The 21,065-nt window shown below is 41.2% G+C and overlaps 1 protein-coding gene across 1 annotated transcript in view; it reads right to left on the bottom strand.

Moving 5' to 3' along the window:
- Nucleotides 1-21,065, bottom strand: part of MCTP2 (multiple C2 and transmembrane domain containing 2) — a 2,216,888-nt gene that overhangs the window by 934,641 nt on the left and 1,261,182 nt on the right. The window contains exon 12 of the mRNA XM_044081878.1: nucleotides 6,438-6,540. Coding sequence (XP_043937813.1) covers nucleotides 6,438-6,540 — 103 coding nt within the window. The remainder of the gene's footprint in view (nucleotides 1-6,437; nucleotides 6,541-21,065) is intronic.

Genomic DNA, 21,065 nt, shown 5'->3' with positions numbered 1-21,065 from the left:
TGGAGTAGTAACTCGATCCGAACTGGTCTGGAGGAATGTGTTGGATGTCTCTTTTTCCTAAGAGCTGCTGAATTTCCGCAGCTGCAGCCTCCCTCTGATCGGGTGGGACATCGGGGAGGCGTTTGGGTTGGTGAGGCGTGTGAGAGAAGGGAATTTGGTATCCTCTGGATATGATGCGAAGCACCCAGCGATCTGTCGTGATGGACTCCCAAGCTGCTAGGAGCCTCGAAAAAGTCCCCCGACTGCCTCCAGAGAAGAGCAGTCGGGCAACCCCTCAGGGTCGCTGGGTGGGCCGGTCAGAGAAAGCTTCTCTGGACCCATCATTCCTCAGGCCCCCTCTGCCTCTAGGGAGGCATCTACCCTGTCCTCCTCTGCCACAAAAGGACTGGGGGTCCGGAGTTGACTGGGATTGTTGCAACTTCCGGAACCACATCTTCTTCTGTCCCTTTTGGTTCTTGGAGAAGGACCTCTGGGGAGCAGAGAAGCAGACTCCGATGGCAGACAACATCTTCCCATCCTTTTTGCTCTCGACCAAAGTCTCGCGAACGGTCTTGCCAAACAGGGCAGAACCATTGAAAGGGGCATTCCCAAATGACGACTTGAAGGGTTCCGTGAAATCGCAATGCCGGAGCCAGGCCTGATGCCGCATGACGAGGCCTGTTCCGCTGGCTCTAGCGGCTCCCTTTGTGGCGTGGGACAATGGCCGCACAGAGGTGTTAGATATGGACCTGAGAGTGGCCATCCGAGTGGAGTACAACCACTTGTCCTCCACCGACAGGGACTCCATGGGCGACGCAGTGTACTCTTTGATAAGGTCCCACTGCAGTCGAATAACATGTGCCATGTAGTTCAGAGACCTCACCGAAAAGGTCGCTGAACTAAAAGCCCGCTTCCCTAAATGGTCCATCAAATGGGACTCCATGCTCGGTGGATGGACCGAGGGGCTCTCCTGAGCTAATTCCCTCTTGGTGGCCGCCACCACCAACATAGCATCTACGGGGGGACCCTTGATCTAATGGGACCTCTCGGAGGGCGGACTAAGGATTTTATCCGATCATTTGGGGAATGGCTCCACAGTGTTCGGCTCCTTCCATGCCCTAGTGGTAATAAGGTCCACTAACGGATCAGGCGGAGGGGACACCCAAGAGGTAGATGGGCCTGCTTCAAATGCCTCCAGGAACACGGATTCATCCGAGGAAGCCTTGGGGGCAGACCACCCCCCTCTTATCCTGAGCGTTTCCATGATGTCTCCGAAGGAGACATCCTCGGGGGGTGACCTAGGGAAGCCTTCCCCTTCATCCAAATCCGTGTCATCAGTCAAGGACTCAGGGGAGTCCACGTGCCTCCTCTTGCACTTTCGCTTGTGAGGAATGTCCTCGGGGGGCCTGTCCGAGGACTTTTCACCAGCCACGTCCTGTTCCAAGGGAATGACCTGGGACATCGAAGCAGGCTGTCCCTGGGGCCGGGTGATGGAAGTGCGGGGCGGAGCCGAAGCAAGGACCGGGGGCCTGGAAGTACCCAACAGTGCCCTCTCCACCACATCGAAAGCCAAGGGAGAGCCGCTCTCTCTGGGATCCGAGAGCAAACCCTCGCTCGGATCTGATGGACGGATCGGGGTCTGCGCTGAAGCCATCGGATCCGACGGACCAGTGTGCTCCGACCTAGATGGAGCCAAAGACACACTGATTCCCTCGGATCCGATGCTCAGCCCACAGCTCCGAGAGCCCGGATCCGACAAAAACGGACCTGACAGGCTCGAGGGAAGAATCGGTGCCGAAGTACCCAATACTGTCGATGCCGACCCACCTCCGGCTCCAAGGCTGCTCGGCTACGAAGGCTCCGAACCCGGGAAGCGGGTTGGAGAAGGAGCTATCGAGGCAAAGAAAGGTGTCGAGCTCCCCCCTGGAGGGGGGGGGGCAGGAGCACTCCCATCTGCAGTTGGGCCTGGAGAAACCTTTACATCATCCGGTTCAAATCTGCATTGGAAAGGCTATGAGTCGATCTCGACGAGGCTACCGAGACTGGCCGGGAATGCCGCCTCGACGGAGATCGGGTCTCCTCCTCCTCAGGGCCCGGTGAGAAGCACGGAGACCGGATCCGAGAAGGAGGAGACAGGGAAGTCCTGGAGGGAGAAGACCGCTTAGCCGGGGGAGCCGAAGAGGAGGCCTTGGCCCGCCGCTTGTGGTGCTTCTCCCTCCTTTTTTCTTTCCTGGCCTCGCTCTCCTCAGGAGCTGCAGCGGGAGTTTGAGTCCCGACTGGAGGGAGAGAGGCAGGAGTGTCCGCTGCCGGAGCAGGGGAGGAGGCCACAGAAGTACCGGAGGCCGAAGCCGAATCCAGGGGCAAAAGTCCTGCTAGGATCAGCTTCGACCACCGGTCCAGCAGTGCCCTGGGGTTGAACGCCGTGCAGATGGAACACCCAGAGGAAAGGTGTTCAACCCCAAGGCACCCAAGCTGGGGAGAGCTTATGGCCACACTCGGTGCACTTAGAAAAAATGGGTTTTGGGGCCTCAGACATCTTAAAGAAAAAACCCACTCGTTAGGCCTCAAACACGCAACACACAGAAGCTATGCACCAGCGAAGGGGAGGGTACATTTAACTAAAAGGTATCAGTTAAAAAGGGAAGCCTGACCACACGAACACTCTTGTACACTTAAAGGTAATAAAAAAGTTTTAAAAACTCTCACTAAACACTCAGAAGACCCTACGAACCAGGAGCTCAAAAATCTAGCTGCTGACAGAAGTGCGGCAAACTAGATCTGAGGTCAGTCAGGGATGTCAGGGGATTATGGGTGAAGGGAAGGAGCTAGGAGCTCGGATCTAAGCTGTGAAAGATTGCCGGCTCAGATCCAAGGTCGGATCCAAATCCCAAAGGTTGCTGTCAAATGAAGTCAACTACTTCAGATCATATTTTTATTGTGTGGCCATAAGTAATTTTCTTTGTTTGCCTGCCAATTATCTTTTCTAAAGTTAACCTTCTGTATTCCAGTTTCCACTGTTACACATATATGTATTAAACAGTTACAATAGTGCAGGTACATTTTTAAACTTCTATTCCATATTATTCTTTTCTGTCAGCTATTTTTCTAAAGTTAACCTTCTTACAATAGTGCAGGTACATTTCTGTTCTATTCCAGAAGCGCATGTTGTGGTTACATTTTAAGCATTTTGCAAAAACCTTTTCAACACACACTTCTGTACCAGCAGTTTGATATACACCTGACATACAGTACTAATATATATGTAACACAAGTATCTTACATGCAGCATGTTGACATTCACAAATGACACATAACCATTTACAAAATTCCAGACAGCTGTGCTGGCAGTATCTCTCTTTGTCACACTTTTATATAAATCATGTTGATATTCACAAATGGCAGTATCTTCTTTCATGACAGTTCCCACCTCTGCCCCTTGGGGAGCTTTCACCACGTGCTTGAGGAAACGACCCTTGTGATTTTCTGAACCACATTTTTGCAATGTTCTTCTGATTATTTGAATACGGTCTCTGGGGAGTGGAAAAATGAATGCCTATGGCAGAAAGGGTCTTCTCCATCTTTCATCCACCTGGCCAGTGTATCTCTAACCTTTGGGCCAAATAGGCAACTGATGCCAAATGGAGCATTGCCGAACAAAGATTTAAGGGGCTAAGCAAAGTCGCACAAATGCATTAAGGCCTGCCTCCTCATAGAGATACCTGAACCTGCAGCTATACTTCTCCTTCGACTGCATGGAAAATAAGCCTCTTGGAGGAATTTGCAATGGAATGTAGGGTGGCCAGCTGTGAGGACACCGAAGCCTGTACCTCTTCAGACACAGTTTTGGACAGGGTGTCTGAGAGCTCTTTGATCAGATCCATGTGTAGTCTGGTAAAATGAGAGAAATAATTCAGGGACCTCAGGTCAAAGGTTGCTGAAGAGAACACATGCTTGCCACATCCATCCAGCATGCTAGAATCCTTATTAGGAGGACTGATAGTAGAACTCTCTTCCTCAAGTTCTTTCTTTGCGGTTGCCGTCACAAACATGGCATCTACTGGAACACCTCCACCAAAATTTTTTATCTTCAGTAGCTATAATGATTTTATTAGGTCTGCAGGGTGTTGGTTCAATGAAGTCTGGAGCCTCCCATGCCCGCCGAGAGATCACCTCAATGAGCTCATTGGAATGAGGGTCACCCAGGAGGTAGATGGACGGGATCCAAAACCCACCAGATATATTGGTTCCTCTGATGAGGGATTGCTGGGCTTCCAGCCACCTCTCTGTTTCAAAATTTCTAGGATGTCTGCAAAGGAAACATCATCTGGAGGTGACTGTAGGGATCCCTCATCTTCACTGAGGTCAGAATCCTCGGTGAGCAAATCCTCTGTGGAGTCTAGGTGTTTCCTCTTACACTTCCTCTTCCGAAGAACCTCATCTGTGAAGAATTCCGGGGAGGTATCAGAAGAGGACGGGAAACTCTCATGGGTAGTCTGGGGCTTCTAGACCCTCTGTCCCTGTGGGAGGGCTGATCGAGACACTGGGTGCGGAGTCTGCAAAGTGGAAGAGTGTGGATCCAATGGGGCAGATACAGTTTGTCTCACCCAGGCAGATATGGCCCTCTCCAAAGTCTTAAAGGCTGACTGATTCCAGGAAAAAGAGGATCCCCGATCTGAAAGGCCATGCTTTTGGATCCGAGTACTCTACTCCAGGAGACAGTGCTTCCGAAGCTGGAGCCGTGACCAGGCTAATTTAAGCTAATGTCCCAAGACGGGGTGCCAGGTTGAAAACTTTACAGCCAATCCAATCGTCCTGGACCTGACTGGTCCACCATGACTTTGAGAAGTCCCTGGCTCTGATAAGGTTGAGGAGCTCAGAGCGGAACTCAGAGTCGAGGTAGGAAAGTACCTCGGATCCGACTCAAACAATATCGGATGGACTGGATCCGAAGGCTCCGAAGGCTCCGAAACCTCCAAGAGGTTGGAGGAGGAATCTGAAGAGGGGAAGAAATTGCTTGAAACTCCTGACTCTTAGGGGTAGGGGCTGAAGGGGACCTTGCAAAGCCCTGAGTCCAGAGGATCTTCTTGACAATCCTCTCCACACCATCTTCTGTGAGACTTCTGATCGAGCAGGTTGATGACACCAATGGTGACTTATTCTCCAGAAAGGGTGAAGGAATTCTGGATGGCCCTGGGTCAACACAGGGAGAGTAACAAGTTCTGGGTAAGGACATAAATCAGTTTAAAAGGGCTCCCCTTAGGATTCAACAGCAACCAATCTGAACCATCCTTAGGAGCAGATGGGCTTGGACATGACGTTGTTGCATCCAATGGTGGAGTCCTAGAAGTCTTCTGATCCAGGTAGTCCTTGGGATCTAATATTTTAGCAATTTTCAGAAAATGGTCTGACAGAAACTTCAAAACACAAGACGGCCATTTCCTTGCTTTGTCCAAGGTTCTAGAAGACGGGCAGGAAGCTGGGCTTGACTGTTCCACCTTCAAAGAATCTTTCTTCTTATGCTTTTTATCAGAACCAGAAATGGCCTGCCTACAGAAGGAAGGCAACATATCCTTCAAAATCAGCTTGTTATGGCACTCCACAAGGACCCAATTGTTGAACACCTTACAAATGTACATCATTGCTGTAAATGCAGTGGGCCTAAATGGTTTACACAAATCTCATGCGAGTCACTTAAAGGAATTTTGTGACCACATTTGGAGCACTTTTTAAAGCCAGCCAGCTTATCCATTTTTTTCAGCCATATACAGACAGAAAATAAAAGGCAGCACTTTTTTTTTTTTGAAAAGGAGATGCTGGACGAAAGACAGAGACTACAAACAATAGTAGTTTTTAAGGTACTTACTGTACAAGGAAGGAGAAGGGAGTGGCAATCACTGAACAGGAAAAGGAAAAAACTGCTAATGATAGTAGTCAAGAGGTATGTCAGTACAAGACAGAAGGCATAAAATTAGAAGAGGAGTAAGGGAGAGATTTAATAGGTAACGTTCAAGTTACAAAAAAAGTGACAGAAAAACTTCTAAATTAGACAAGAAAAAAAAAACGCTTAACTGCCCAAGAGCTGTTGGAAGGACCACATCTTCCCAAAGCAGCAAGCGAGATCTGAGGTGACTGGGAGAGAGGCATTATGTGTAAGGGAGGGTGCTTGAGAGCTTTGTGGTTGCTATGAGCTATTGCAACGGCTGAGTCAGATCCGGGGGTTCGGATCCAAATCCAAGTGTGAGGATAAAGTGAAAAATGACATCACATCGATCTGTTTACACATCTCATGAAAACTGGATCATAAACAGTCTATTGTTCATCATTCTCTCACTGTATTCTAAGACTGCTTCTCACTTTATCTACAGTCTCCAGCAAATGGCTGTTCTTCATGTGTTGCATGAAAGAATCACAATTCATACTTTAAAATTATTGTAAAATGATAGTGAAATTAAACTTACAAGGTAAAAACAGTATTCCATTCTGGACTAAGGTTCTTGTAAACTGTGTGGGTTTGTAGTCTATCGTTACCCAATTCAAGGACACAGAAGGGATCGCTTTTACCTATAAAGAAAACAACAAAATGACTACATCAGGTTTTGCAATTAGGGCACACATTTCCCGGTTTCATGCATATTTCATAAAACTGATGAAAAATGATAACTCAAACAATAATTTTTTAAATGCCACAATAGGAACCAAATATGTGTATGTTTGCATTTGATTGTGTGATACATACTAATGTGTTAAATACAACGATGTTTGTTTTTAGTTCACTCATATATTGCCTCAAAATGGAAGAAATGAGAAAGTCTGCAGAATGTGTAATTATGAGTGGCTGAACCTCAGCCCTACAAAATCCTGCCTTCTTGATTAACAGACTTAATGAAAACACTCCTGCTTCACTTTGGGAGAACAGACATCACTCAGTGCACAGATAGAGGAAAGTGAATGCAGTTAGGACAATAAGTCCATCTTTTGGCCTTAAGTTGCACCTTTCAACCACAAGGTTAGCTGGACAACTACAGGATCTGAGGCAGTAGGTAGGCTTCCAAAGGGGTGGTGGGCCAAAATGCAAGGGAACAAAGACAATCAAAGATGGCCTCTGTGGATCGTACTACTTCACTGACTTTTTCAGGGTTACTCAGCATCTCAGCACACATTACAAAGACTATGCAATCCTACCTATGACGGTGACTTTTTACTGGGCTATACTCAGAGTGAGCAAACTGAAAGAAAGTGGGCCTGACGGATTAGCTGCCATTGGTTTGGTGCAACATCATTTCATATGACAGCATCATGATGGAGGGGTGGCAAAACCTGAAAAAGTCAACAACTTGCATAAGAAGAACAGAGCTTGAATGGAGGGCAGTGCATTAAAGACAACCACCAGAGGACCTGAGATGAGTCCCATTGTATTTATCTCCTCAGCAAAACAGTCCTGACAAATTTTGAAGTTTGATATAGTTTTTAAGTATCATTACATTATGCAGGAATGAATCCAGTGTGCCACAGACATGGATAATTATGGTTCTTCAGTGGACATTATTCAAGGAAGTTGTAGATAGCAACAGAACAATAGCTAGGTTATCAGACACCCTGTGCAATTCCCCAAAATGTGGTGCTCCCCACAAGGGAACAAAAAAAAGAAAGAAAACAGCTCTTATACACTCAAACTATAGCAAACTGTGAAAAATATAACAAGTTTAAGAAGTTTACATACAGCTGAAAAGCCACACACAAAGCACTTCAAATGTGACTGCAAATGCAGTATTGGCATTCATTTCTAAATGCCAGTACTGCTCTACCACACTATCATGACTTGAAAATTGCACCTACTAACACAGTATGCCTGGGGCAGCTGCCCTTTCTGCCAAAGTTATGCCTCCATATGGCAATCTACAGTATACAGTTCTTACATTAAAAAGGAGGAGGGAGGTGAGGGGGCAATCATCAGACAGTAATGGTGAAGGTGAGGAGTCAAATTTTATACATTTGTTAACTGGGTAAGCCCACTGGACACACATGTCCTTTTATAGAAGCAACCCAGGTGCACTGTCTGGTTAAGTGAGTTGTTTAATGTTGCACAGTAGGCAAATGGAGGTGGAAGGAATCAAATCCTTTTTTTTTCTGATCCTGTTGTGTCTGCTGCCTGAGAAGATACATCATTGAGAATAAGCCATAGGATTTCTTTTTCAATGATTAACATCTTTGTTTCATCAGGGATGAGCTGACATCACTGCTGGCTTTGGAGTTTGGCTGTGGGAGAAAATGGCATCAAGTACATTCTGTGCATATTTGCTAAACTGATTACCAGCAGCATATTTACAATATTGTTCTTTTGTGATGGGCATACATTGATTCATTTGATTATGCTTAAGGGATTCCACCTGTTACAGGTTTGTATTCATTTTTTTTTTTTTATTAAATTTGTTAGTCAGGCTTGTGTTCCCTTCATTAACAGAAAATGAGTGTAATCATTACTGGCTGATTTTCCTTAATGGGACAAACAATATTATTTGAGTCTGCTTTCATGACTACCATTTCACAAGACACTATTTTGACCAAACAATGACCAGTACTCATTCAGGGCTAGTGTTTCTTTGGTTTTGCAGTATCTGTGTGTTAATATCCTGTGGCTAGTCTTACTCCTCTATCAAATTTCATTTGCCGGCCACTTTAGCATGTCTTCCTATGGAGCTGCCTCTTTCAAAACATTCTCATGTCAATTTGTTTTTGAAAGGGGTACTGCAGAAGATAACAACAAGAAAACTGGTGGCTCCTCCTTGGGATCTTAATTTTGTGTTATATTGGCTAACAATTGCTACGTTAGAACCAGCTCATCTAGATGACTTGAGGTTCTTAACATGGAAGACAGTTTTACTGGTTGCTCTGACCTCTGCAAGTACAGTATCTGAATTGTAAGCTATTATGGTGGATCAACCTTTTCTCATTTTTCACAGAGTGAGGGTTTCCTTGAGAACTAATCCTTCTTTTATGTCTAAAGTGGCATCCAAATGTAGTTTAAATAGCTCTGTGTTCTTCCCTGAATCCAAAAATGAGGGAGAAAAGATATTTTGTACCTTGGATGAACACAGACAACTCAGTTACTATCTTGACAGACCAACGCCTTTCAGAACTTCTGATCAGTTGTTTATTTCTTGTGAAGGTAAGATGAAGGGACAACCTGTGTCAAAGCAGACTATTTCCAAATGATTTATCGGGCTATTACCTTTTGTTATTCCCACACCAACAAAACTATTCCAAGCAAGGTCAAGGCACATGCTACTAGGGCCATGCCTTCATCTATGTGATTTTTGGAAAGGGTTGTATTCCAGAAGTATTCTAGAAGCAGAAACTAGGCCCTTTGTACATAATTTTACAAAGCACTACAAGCTAGATTCCTTCTCAAGATCTATGTCATGTTTTGCTAGGACCATTTTCCAAGGGCATCTAGACCCTTCTCTTCCCTCCTTCCAGTTGTTCTCAGCTATGGTAATCTGCCCATATAGCTTAGGCCAACATAGCAGTGATCAATATGGTGAACATACTACAGATGTTTAAATAAACTTACCCATAACAATAGACTTTCAAATGATCACTGCTGCAGTAGCTGCTCCATCTCCTTGATTTTGTAGTGTTTTCTATGCAAGGGTGTGGACATTTGTTTTTTGTTGTTCCCAGCAATGTCCTCTCAGGGCTCCGCCTCCCTCTCTCAGATGGCATGAAAGCTCTGAAGGACTTTGTGGCCAAAGCTATCTTTTAGTCAGCTCAGCTTAAGCTAACAGTTTGAGTGCGAGAAAGGTGCCCTGAAACTTTGGAAGTTGATGCTTACTGTTATAATCTATATGGGATATAATATTGCTTATGGAGTGATCATTCCAACATCTGCTGTTACAGTAAGCTTACTTACACAACTGTACTTATATACTTTTCCTTTTACTTTACGGACAGAAATCTTGCTTCTCTCATGGAAATTACCACTAGTCAGTATTCCCTCTATTGTTCTTACTGCTGCAACTTTTGCATTACCACAACTTGATATTATACTATTAGACCATTCCTAGATTTACAGGTTAATATTCACTTTGTTAACACCACCATTATTTTTATCTGGGTATTTTCTTTGTTATTCTCATTGAAGTGTTCTTTTACTCTCCTTTTTTTTCTCCTTACTTTTAATTATAAAACTATTGGGACCTAAGTCTCCTTGATCTGAAGGAGTCTAGTACAGTAAACTCTCGGTTAACCGTCACCCAAGGGGATTGGTAGATGCCGGATAACAGCAGTTTCTGGTTGCTTGAGAGTTACTATTAAAACTAGGCCTGACTAATGCTGTACCCTATACTATTTGTTTGTGGTTTGACTTGTTCTTAGGTTGGGGAGAGAGGGAATTTATTCATATCTTCCTTTTTAAACACTAAAACTCTAAAAACGTAAGGTATGTTTCTGCGGGGGGGGGGGGTAGAGGGCAGAAAGTACAACATATGAAGGTTGCACTGTATTTTTTTGATTTTTTTTTCTGGTTGCTTGGATTCCAGTTAATGGAAAGTTTACTGTAAATGCTAAACGTCAGAGCACACTGAAGTATGCACTGTCTTGTTGCACACCATGACTGGAAGAACTGTAGCAGTCAGTTGGTACATCATGACTTGGGAGAACTTGTGGCAGTCAGAGCACCTTCTTAATGCCCTGAAAGTTAAGTATCATTTAGAAAAGGTCTTCCCATCTCTTGTGGAAGTTCCTTGAGTGATGGATTATCATCCCTTTCCTTTAAGCAAGCCCAACAATTCTGCACTCCTTACTTATAATGCTTTAAAATCAAACTTCTGCAAAGCGGATATATTATCTGGACTACTTTGCATTCCTCACAGAAATATGGCTAGATAAGAACAGGAGACCTTATTTGGTTTTTGCAGTATCTGCTGGTTCAAAGGACTTTACACAGCCCAAGGCTTGGGTTGTGTCACTTAGTAGTGTCAAAACGTACTTCAAAAATTCTCTTGATTTGAGGCAATTAGTGGCAGCTTTACAAACACATTTGAATGTGTCTTTGCAGAAGGAGTTTCTTCCAGATAGCTCCATGTCTGCTGGTCTCCAGTTAAGCTGTGAGCATTTCATCAGCACCATATGTATTTTTTTTTTAATTTTTCCACGAATCCCCATCAGGCATATAATGGGTGCTTTTACTGTTTGAGTTAATGATACATAATCTGGCCATAGAACTCTAGATTATTTGAAAGCTTTACATTTTCACAGCTGGCTAACTTGGAAACATGTAAACATGGAAATTCCCTTGACCTTGTGTTTCAGTTTCATCACAAAACCAGGGATTTTGTAACAGAAACATTATCCCTTGTCATATCAAATCTTGTCCATTTGAGGGTTAGCATAACATTTACTACATCTCTCATTAGACCTCAGACACAAGCTAGGATGATTTGATACCATTATGTGATGACTTCATGAGCAAATTACTGCTGAATAAAAAGACTTTTGACATAGCTTAAGGTTGTTGCAGCTGCTTTGAATGCTCTTGCTCCTATGGGTACATAAGCTGAATTCTGGTCAGAGGGATTTATTTCAGCTTGTATCACACACACTACCTTGTATAAGCCTGAATGATTATCAGTTGCTTCTACACACACTGCTTCCTCACCTTCCCTTCCTACAATGACCACTTTCTGATGGGTTATCTCTGTGATATTTGCTTGTGTAAACTGTGCAGCCTCCTGCCAGCAGTGTACACATTTCAATCACTACATTTCAATTTTTTGATGTAATAGTTGAAAGCAGGGTGTCATGTTAACATTACCTAAGGGTTACATGATGTCATACCAGCATTGTTCCTGCTCCTCTCAGACCACATCTGTTCTATTCCATAATCACCACAGAAGAAAAAGATAAGCATTAACATTACATGATTCTAGTCTGCTGGTCTGCATTAGTGTCTATGATGCAGAGTAACAGGCCAAAGACTGGCTAGCCATGACCCGTTACCATATGAAATGGAAAGATGGAGACGGAATACACACGTGAAACATGCTTTCACTTTTGAAATGATTTCAGGGTGAACTTAATTATCTGAATTTGTTAACTTGGCTAGTGCAGAACTGAGCAATTTTAGTTTCAGCACAGACAATACAAACAAAAAAAAAATGCACAGCACTTGTCGAGCATACAATGAAAACACAGAAGGAATGCATTATATCAATAAGTGTGTGTACCTCATTTTCCATAAAAAAGACAGCCAAAACAAAATCATTACTAGACAAGAATAGGGAAGTAAGTTATCTATCTTATAGGCTCATAGGTTGGTAGTAGGCTATCAACCCTAGGGCCTATACAAGCCTAGCCATAACAATTCCCTGGCTATTTCTTCCCACACTATTTACTTCCCTGGACCCCTGTCTAGCAGGGTGAGTGACGTGATCCCCGGGTGAATTTCCTTACTCCCATCCAATCGTCAAGGTTCCTTTTGAAGAGGGCCAAAGAGGCACTCTGCTTGACATGTATGGGCAATCTATTCCAGAGTCTGGGGATTCTCTGGGTCAGGAACCTATCCCTCCAGCATCTTTTGTTTATTGTAATGACAAGGTTTAGATCCCTGGAGCGTGTGGCTCTGAGGGATTGGGATTTCTTTAAGTGTAGCATGTCCAACAGCTCTGGGTTTGACATGGCCTTGTATGTTAAGCAGAGATCGCCACTGAGTAGATGATATGCGACAGAGTATAGCTGGAGTTTTTTAAGGCGGTCAGTGTAGGGCATCTGCTTTAGGCCTGTGATTCTTTTAGTGAGGTATTTCTGTGGCCTTTCCAGTTGTTGCAGATGTCTTGAGAGGTACATACCAAATGGGGCGTTTATTCTATAATGGGTCTAATGAGGGATGAGTACAGTGGGACAATGACCTCCTTTTTTCTGGATGAAAAGCCGTTAATGATGAGGTGTGCCACATAGAAGAATTTCCTGACTGTTGTGGCGATGTGGTTATCGAAGGTTAGACCACTGTCCACCTGTGTCCCTAAGTCTCTTATCACACTTTTGGTGTTTAGTGTACTGCCACCTATAAGGTAATTCAAGGGTACATATTTTTCCCCAAAGTGGATAACTATACATTTCTTGGCATTCAGCTTGAGCCCATGGCTCTGGCACCAAGCATCTGTTTCTGTAAGGCCCTTTTGTAGAGTATCCACATCATTTGGGGATTCAATAATGGCTCCCAGTTTGCAGTCATCTGCAAACTTTGTTAGCCAGAGTCCCTTAGTGTTGGCCTGTACTTCAGAGAAGTAGATGCCAAACAAGAGTGGTCCCAGGACAGAACTCTGAGGTACTCCACTTGTCACTTGTCTGGAGCTGGATTTGGAGTCGGCTACTTTTACAATGTGGGTTCTATCAGTAAGCCAGTTAGCAACCCATTGGGTGACGTAGGGATTAATGCCCAGCTTAGTAAGTTTATCTATGATTCCAGAGTGGGGGATGGTGTCAAAGGCCTTGGCAAGGTATAGATAGGCTGTGTGGACCACCTTACCCTTGTCCATGGCACTGGAGACTGATTCGAAGAAGTCAATCAGGTTCAGGAGACATGATCGGCCCTTCATGAACCCAAACTGGGTGGGGTCCAGTGTCTGAAGGTTGCCAATGTCTTTGTTTATAAGTTCCATGATAATACGCGTCATGGCCATGCAGATAAGGCTCGTCAGACTGATGGGACAGTAGTTTCTGGGATCCAAGGTGGATCCCCCCTTGTGGACTGGGATAACTGCAGCTCTGTGCCACTCAGTGGGCACGAAACCTGAGCTGAGGCTATGATTAAACATGACACTTAGGTGAGGTGCCAGTTCATATTGTAGTTCATGTAGTACACATCCCGGGATGTCATCTGGTCCCATGGATGCTGTATTCTTAGCTTTGGAGAGTGCGTTTTTTTACCTGTGTGGCCGTTATTACTGGAATTTGGCAATCTTCCGGTATTGAGATGGGCCATTTAGGGGGTGAGAGGGGGGTGAAGTTGGCACTGAATCGATCTGCCACGATATTGGCAATATCCTTGGGATCAGTATATTTAATGACATTCTGTTTTAGCTCAGAGCAGATCTGAGCATTGCCATTTAGATTCCTGACATAGTTATAGAATGCCTTCTGGTTGTCTTTGGAATCTTTGGCAATTTTATTTTCGTAACTAGCTTTGGAGGATTTTATAAGGGATCTCAATTTCTTACTGAGGCTGGTAACGGAGGTTTTGCATCCTGGGATTTTCCTCTTTTCTGCAACAGTTTCTTCCTTTTGTTGTAAAGTTTGTTTATGGCAGGGGACCACTAGATTGGCTTCCTTTTTTTGGATGAGAGCATCTTGGTTCTATTTGGGATGGCACGATTCATGCATGAGTGGATGTGCTCGTACAGTGCCTTAGTGTAGGATTCAGTAGTTGAACTTTCAGCTCCCGTCTGCAGGTGTCATGAAGTTTGTCACTTCTGACTTGAGTAGCATGAAGTTGGCTTTGGAGAAGTTTTTTATGGAGGTTTCCTTAATGGGGGGTGGGGATGGGATGTGGATGCTAAGGGTGATTAGCTTATGGTCAGACCTGACTAACGAGGGGGTGACCATAGGTGTGGAGCATCGATTTCCCATGTTGGTAATGACCAGGTCTAGGATATTGGAGCCCCTGGTGGGACTATGGATTAGCTGATCCAGGGCACTGGAATTTATGAATTCCAAGAACCGTTGGGCAAAGGTGTTGGTACATGATTATATTAGTAAACTTGGTAATAAATAAAGTACCTTTCCATGGCACTCATGTAACCAATGCAGATGCATTAACACATAAAAAACATATTATTCAATCACTTAAACAAAAGCTTCACCATCAAGGAAAGATAGGATTGTTACAGGTATGGTGCAACATACATCGCTTTTATGTTCCAATTGTCCCAGCTTCTGTCTAGGTGAATCTATCAGGAGACTAAAGAAGTGTATACACAAACATAATTTGGCCATCAGAAACAAGGACAAGAATAATGCTTTTGATATACATTCTTTAGGATGTACAATTAAAAAAATTAAGGTATTATATCAAATCAGGTATGATTTAAAAGGAGAAGACATTAACAAACTAAAAGTTAAAGAACTGCAAAGGTAACCCTTACTTTCATTTGATAAACTCCTAAGATGGAATGACACTACCGATATCAAATGTGTTTTGAAGCAGAAGGGGTACACAAAGTATTTTATTATTTTTTTAATTTTATTTATTTTTTTATTTGGTTAAAATTATATAAAACATTAAGTGCACTTGATATTAATTGGCTTATCAAAGTTGATTAATTTAGATATAATTGTTAATATGCATAATGTTATAAGTAACCTTTTGTCTTTAAAATATGTTGTCCAGCTGTCAAGAGATTTGTATCAAGTGATTCCAAATGTAGTTAAATGGTTCATGTACTTTGAAATGTATTAATTCTGAAAGAGTTCCTTCTTTATTGTGGAATGAAAGCACTGAACTTATTAAATGCAGTCTTCCGTGTGTCAGCTGTTTTTTTTTTTTTGTGCTTCTTTGTGCCTAGTATCCAGCAACTATGGTAATTTATCCTGTTGGCTTTATATATCTAAACATACATTATATCTATCTTATAAATAAATATATATATATATATATATATATATATATATATATATATATATATATATATATACACACACACACACACACACACACACATACATATGTTGCTGCATGTATACCTATATGTATATATGTATACATACATCCACACACATATGTACATACAGCAACATACAGCGAATTGTCAGCTCATTAGTATAATCAGTGTTTTGGTCATAAGGCATTACTCAATACCTTCTCAGATACTGACGGACTAAAGGCCCAAACTCTAGCCCACTGTTGATCTTACAAGTTCATGTAATCTGTTCCAGAGCTGAGCAATTCTTATATCAATAAAACATTTCCTAAATAATACAAAATTCAGTAAGAAATGTTAGATTATAATGTTTGTAAGTCTTAGTACTTTTATACACTTCAAAGTCTAAAAGAGACTGAAGTATCATATCACGGATGGATTTAAATGCTAACATTAATCCACCCTTCGATATCTATAATGTATAGTGTGTAAGCTATTTTTACACATTGCTCCTTATACTGCAGATCTCTTACCAAGGAGATTTTCCTAGTAAAACAAACACCTTTTAACAGACTTTAATCTTATCAGCTGTCTCATCAAAAAGTCAAAAGTAATTACTATACATTCTAAATTAGGGCTCATATATACTTATATAATGCTACTGAGCTAATAACATCTCTTGCAGTAATATTTTTAAATATAAGACTCATTTACCCATTTGTCACATAGCCTTTACAATAAATTGTTTGGCAATGAATATCACAACTAAAATTCTTTTTTATAGTTATAACAATATCTTAATAGTTCTCAGCCTCAGTAAGAATAAACAAAGTTAAAGTAACTTGTTTCTTAATCAATGGATTACCAAAAACATTACATTACATTTTTCTTTGCTGAATCTCAGGTCTACATCTATTACCCACTTAGTAATTTCCAAATTATTAACAATTAGAAAATCCTTATGCTTTTCAGCAAAAATCCAGTTGTGCAACCATCTGCATATTTACACAACCAATAATTTTTGTTGTATGGAATTGTACAGAAAACAGTATTAAATAACAGTACTCCTTATAGAGCCATATGATACTCCAGAGCATACCCTTAATGATTCTGATTAGCACCAACTGTTTGCTTTCTTTTAAACAACTGATAATCCATCTGATTAAAAAAAAAATTACAATAATTTTAACAGATGATGGCAAACTAGCTTTCTCCTTATTTCTAGACTTGTCTAAAGAATTCAACACAGTTTCTCAGCAAACTTCTACTTCATATGGTCTCAAAAGATCTGTCAGCCCACCCTTCTATGGTTCAAATGTTACCTGTCCAACAGGTATCAGCTATTAAAATGGCAGTCCACCCTCACTCCATACCTCCTAATCACTACCAGTGTACCACAAGGCTCTATCCTTGGTCCTTTGCTCTTGAACATTCTCACTAATACCCTCCTACCCTCCATACATACACAACAAGCCTCATTAATACAATACACAGATGAATCCACACTCATATGCATATCTGAAATACTGGCAAACTTCCAAAAATATTACTCAGGAAGCTTTGACAGCCACTGAAACATGGCTTTGCAACTCAAAACTCATAGTTACCCCCCCCCCATAAAAACAAACACAAACTAGTATTTGTTTTCTCCCCAAATCCCTCTCTCATGAAAAACAAAAATTTAAAATCCTCTCTCTTAATAATACAATCACTGAAGACACTTCTCATAGCAAACTATTAGGGATGATAACTAGTGGATGCTAATCTGAAATTTGACCTGCATATACAAAATTGCATAAAAATTCACCAAAAGCTAGGAATGCTTTACAGAGCTGAAAACTATTTCACCTACAAATCTAAAACTACACTTGTCACTACTTACCTCCTCCCCTCACTATTTTACACTACTCTCATGCTTACTAACCCCCAGTTATCAAAAAAATCAAAACTTGAACAATGCTATAATAAAGTGGCTAAATTGGCTGCAAATATATCACAATTAACATATACACAGCTTCTTATCACCCATAAAATTATCCAGCTTCCATCTGCTCATCTAACACTAAATACTATTCTACACCATTATGTTCCCACTCTGTCATTACAATCGAATGACCAAGAACTCCTCCCTGTCCACAAACCTATCAATCTGCTTCTCTTACCATGTTGCTAAGGCATGGAACTCCTTACCTGTATCCATCAGGTCAATAACCTCCCTCCAATCCTTTAAAACTATTCTGAAAGACTTCCTAACCAAAAACTGTCTCTGTTCTTGTTCAATCCCAGGAAAAACTATATCCCTAAATATGAACAATTAGCTATTCATACATTACACCTCCTTACTCTTCTTTCTTTACTCACTTCCTTAGTTCAGCATGTCTCCCTGACTCTCTCTTTCTAAATGTGCCATAAATCTGATTTTCTCTCACCTAATATTGCAGTTCCTATTTGCATTATACTAACTTATCCATAATTCCTCTATGAACTGGCTAAAACTTCTCTAAATATTAAATTATTGCCCAACAAGCTGTAGCTATTCTTAACCAAAGTATGCATACTATGTCTAATTTGGTATTATTATTATTTAAACTGCAGATGTTTTGTATTATTGAGATTGTTCTTAAAATATTTTTGTAATACCTTGGAGCTTTCTTGCCTGGGCCTCAGCTGAAAATGGCCACCTACACAGTTGGACTTTCCAGGTAATCAAATGTCAATAAATAAATATTAATGCTATAGAAATTTATTGGTAACATAGAAAATCAAAACTTTTGCTAAATCTAAAAAGATTACTCAAGTAGAAAACGTTAAATTAAGATCTCTGGTAAGATAAAACAGCCACATCTGTCAATGTGGATCGACCACTAATAAATCCATGCTGAGAAAAATTACTTTTCCCTTATAATAATTTTACTAATACATCTTTCAAAACATTTGCATAAAATAAGACTTACAGGCCTGCAATTATTTACCAATAATTTACTTTCCTTCTTATAAAAGATGTAACCAATGATTCCTTCCAAGAAGGTGGCACAGATCCTGATTCTAATAACTTACTGAACACTATAGGTAAGAGTCCTAAAACTTGTTTTAACCAGTATTATGGCTGTAATATTATCTGTGCCTCTAGTAGTAAATTTTTTAATCGTATTTAATGCCTTATGTACCATGTCATTAGCAATATCTGAAGGTTCATCAGTCTTCTGTTTCCAAAAATAGATGTCTGTCACCCACCTGAACTATGCCTAAACATTTTTCATTAAAATGTGTATTAAACGCATTATCTAGTAATCTACAATCTTTGATTAAGTTTCCCTTAACATCTCTTACATTTATCAAGCATCATTCTTAAATGAATTAATATATTTACAATTTTTTTAGGATTCCTATTATGTCCACCTGACTAATTCTCATATCTAACATTCTCTAATTTAATCATAATTTTTAAATACTTTCCACATTTATGAAGCATTTTCATATTATGTTTATTAGGAAATATATTAGTTTTTCTAAGAAGACTCTTCTTTTTCTTATAAAATTTTATTAATTTGGCATTCCACCAGTAAGGATGCTTACTCTTGTTATGCCTTATTTTATAAACAGTAATTTTTTAATACCTTGAATCAAAATATTCTGCAATATATCATAACCTCCATTTGGTAAATTTGAACATTTATTCCAGTTTGTCAAACATAAATTTGGTGTTTTTAAATCATAACCAATAAAAAAAAGAAGTTAAGTACTTACCATAACATTCCATCTGTGTTGCCCTTTTTCATTCTTCCTCGACCTCTGGGTTTTGGATCCAACTCGGCCGCTTTCAAAAGCTCAGGCTCCGAAGCTCGAACTCCAACCGTTACCTATAATGCCTCATTCCTCCTTGGTTACCTTAGATCGAGTTTGCTGCTACCATGTTTACCAATTATACCATAATATAGACAATGTACATAAATTCTGAAAATGTATTTAAAAAGAGCAGAGAAAGAACAGAAGCTCAACAAGGAACAGAGGTTTCTATAAGCATATCCATTAGGTTATTCACTAGATGGACAGGGGGAAGGAAGGCTCAAGGAAGAATGAAAAAGGACAACACAGATGGAATGTTATAGTAAGTACATAACTTATTTATCTGATATTGTCATTTTCATTCTTCCTCAGTCTGTGGGACAGAGTCCCCAGCTACAATAACCCTGGGTTGCCTTCCCAGAAGGATATTCCGGAGCACTGCAGAACCAAAAGCACACTATCCAGTTTGTAGTCGGAAATTAAGGTGTGAGAATTTGACCACAAGGCAGATGAACAAATATCAATCGAAACTTTAGCCCAAAAAGCTTGAGAAGTTGCTACTGATCTAGCAGAATGAGCCTTGAGGTGCTGAGGTAAAGAAACATCTTTGGATTCATACACAAATGAAATGCAGTCCCTTAACCATTTAACCAAGGTATTTTTAGGAACTGTTTTGCCTTTTTTGATATCGAAAAAGATATAAAAAGCTGTTCATATTTTCTGAAAGATTTAGTTCTGTCTAGATAAAAACACAACTGTATATGAACGTCCAACAGATGAAGGGTATATTCCCCTTTGTTTTGGAAATTGGGAAAAAAGACTGATAAGTTGACAGATTAGTTTATATTGATCTCAGTCACAACTTTGGGTGGAAAGGATGGATTAGTATATAACGTCACTCTGTCCTTAAGAATAAGTAAATAGGGGTATTTAGAGGGAAAGCTTGCAATTCAGATACTCTTCTTGCAGAAGTGATAGCAACTGGAAAAATAGTCTTCTATGAAAAGAATTTCAAATCCATTTTGGCTGACGGTTAAAAGGAGGGTGAACCAGACCCTGTAAAACCATAGTTAGAACTCAAGGAGGTGTTGGATCTTTGACAGTAGTATGATGAAGGAAAGCACCTCTAAGGAAGGCCTTGCACAGTTTGGATGAGGCCAAAGATGATGAATTTTCTCCACTATGATAACCTGAAATGGCTGTCAATTGTACTTTTACAGTGGAATGACTGGCCCCCCTCATAAAAATATGAGCAAGGATATCTAGCACTGCTGGAATAGGAGCAGTGAAAGGATCTAATTGTTGCTGCTGAGCCCAAACAAACATTTTTTTTCCATTTGCTCTTGTAAATTCTCCTAGTTGAAGATTTGTGGGAGGAGATCAGAATGTTTCGGACTGGGGATGAAAGCCTGGTTGATCTAGCCATCATTGGAATTGGAGAAACCATGCAGCTGGTTTCAGACCTGGGAGATCAAGGTACTGGGACAGCAGATCTGGACGTGGTTCGAGCACCTATGGAGGGTAAATCAGATGAGACCAAAGAAAGGTGATCCAGATTTGCCAAAAGGGGCAATGAGGATCACTTTGCTCTTTAACCTGGAAATGTTCTGAAGAAATTTGAGGATCAAAGACAGAGTCAGAAAGGCAGAAAGTGACTGACCCTGA

Source organism: Protopterus annectens, chromosome 8.part1, assembly GCF_019279795.1.
Source record: "Protopterus annectens isolate FY-2018-M chromosome 8.part1, PAN1.0, whole genome shotgun sequence".
NCBI classification, from domain to species: domain Eukaryota; kingdom Metazoa; phylum Chordata; order Ceratodontiformes; family Protopteridae; genus Protopterus; species Protopterus annectens.
The sequence above is the reverse complement of the archived record's forward strand: the minus strand, read 5'-3'. Positions and strand labels throughout refer to the sequence as shown.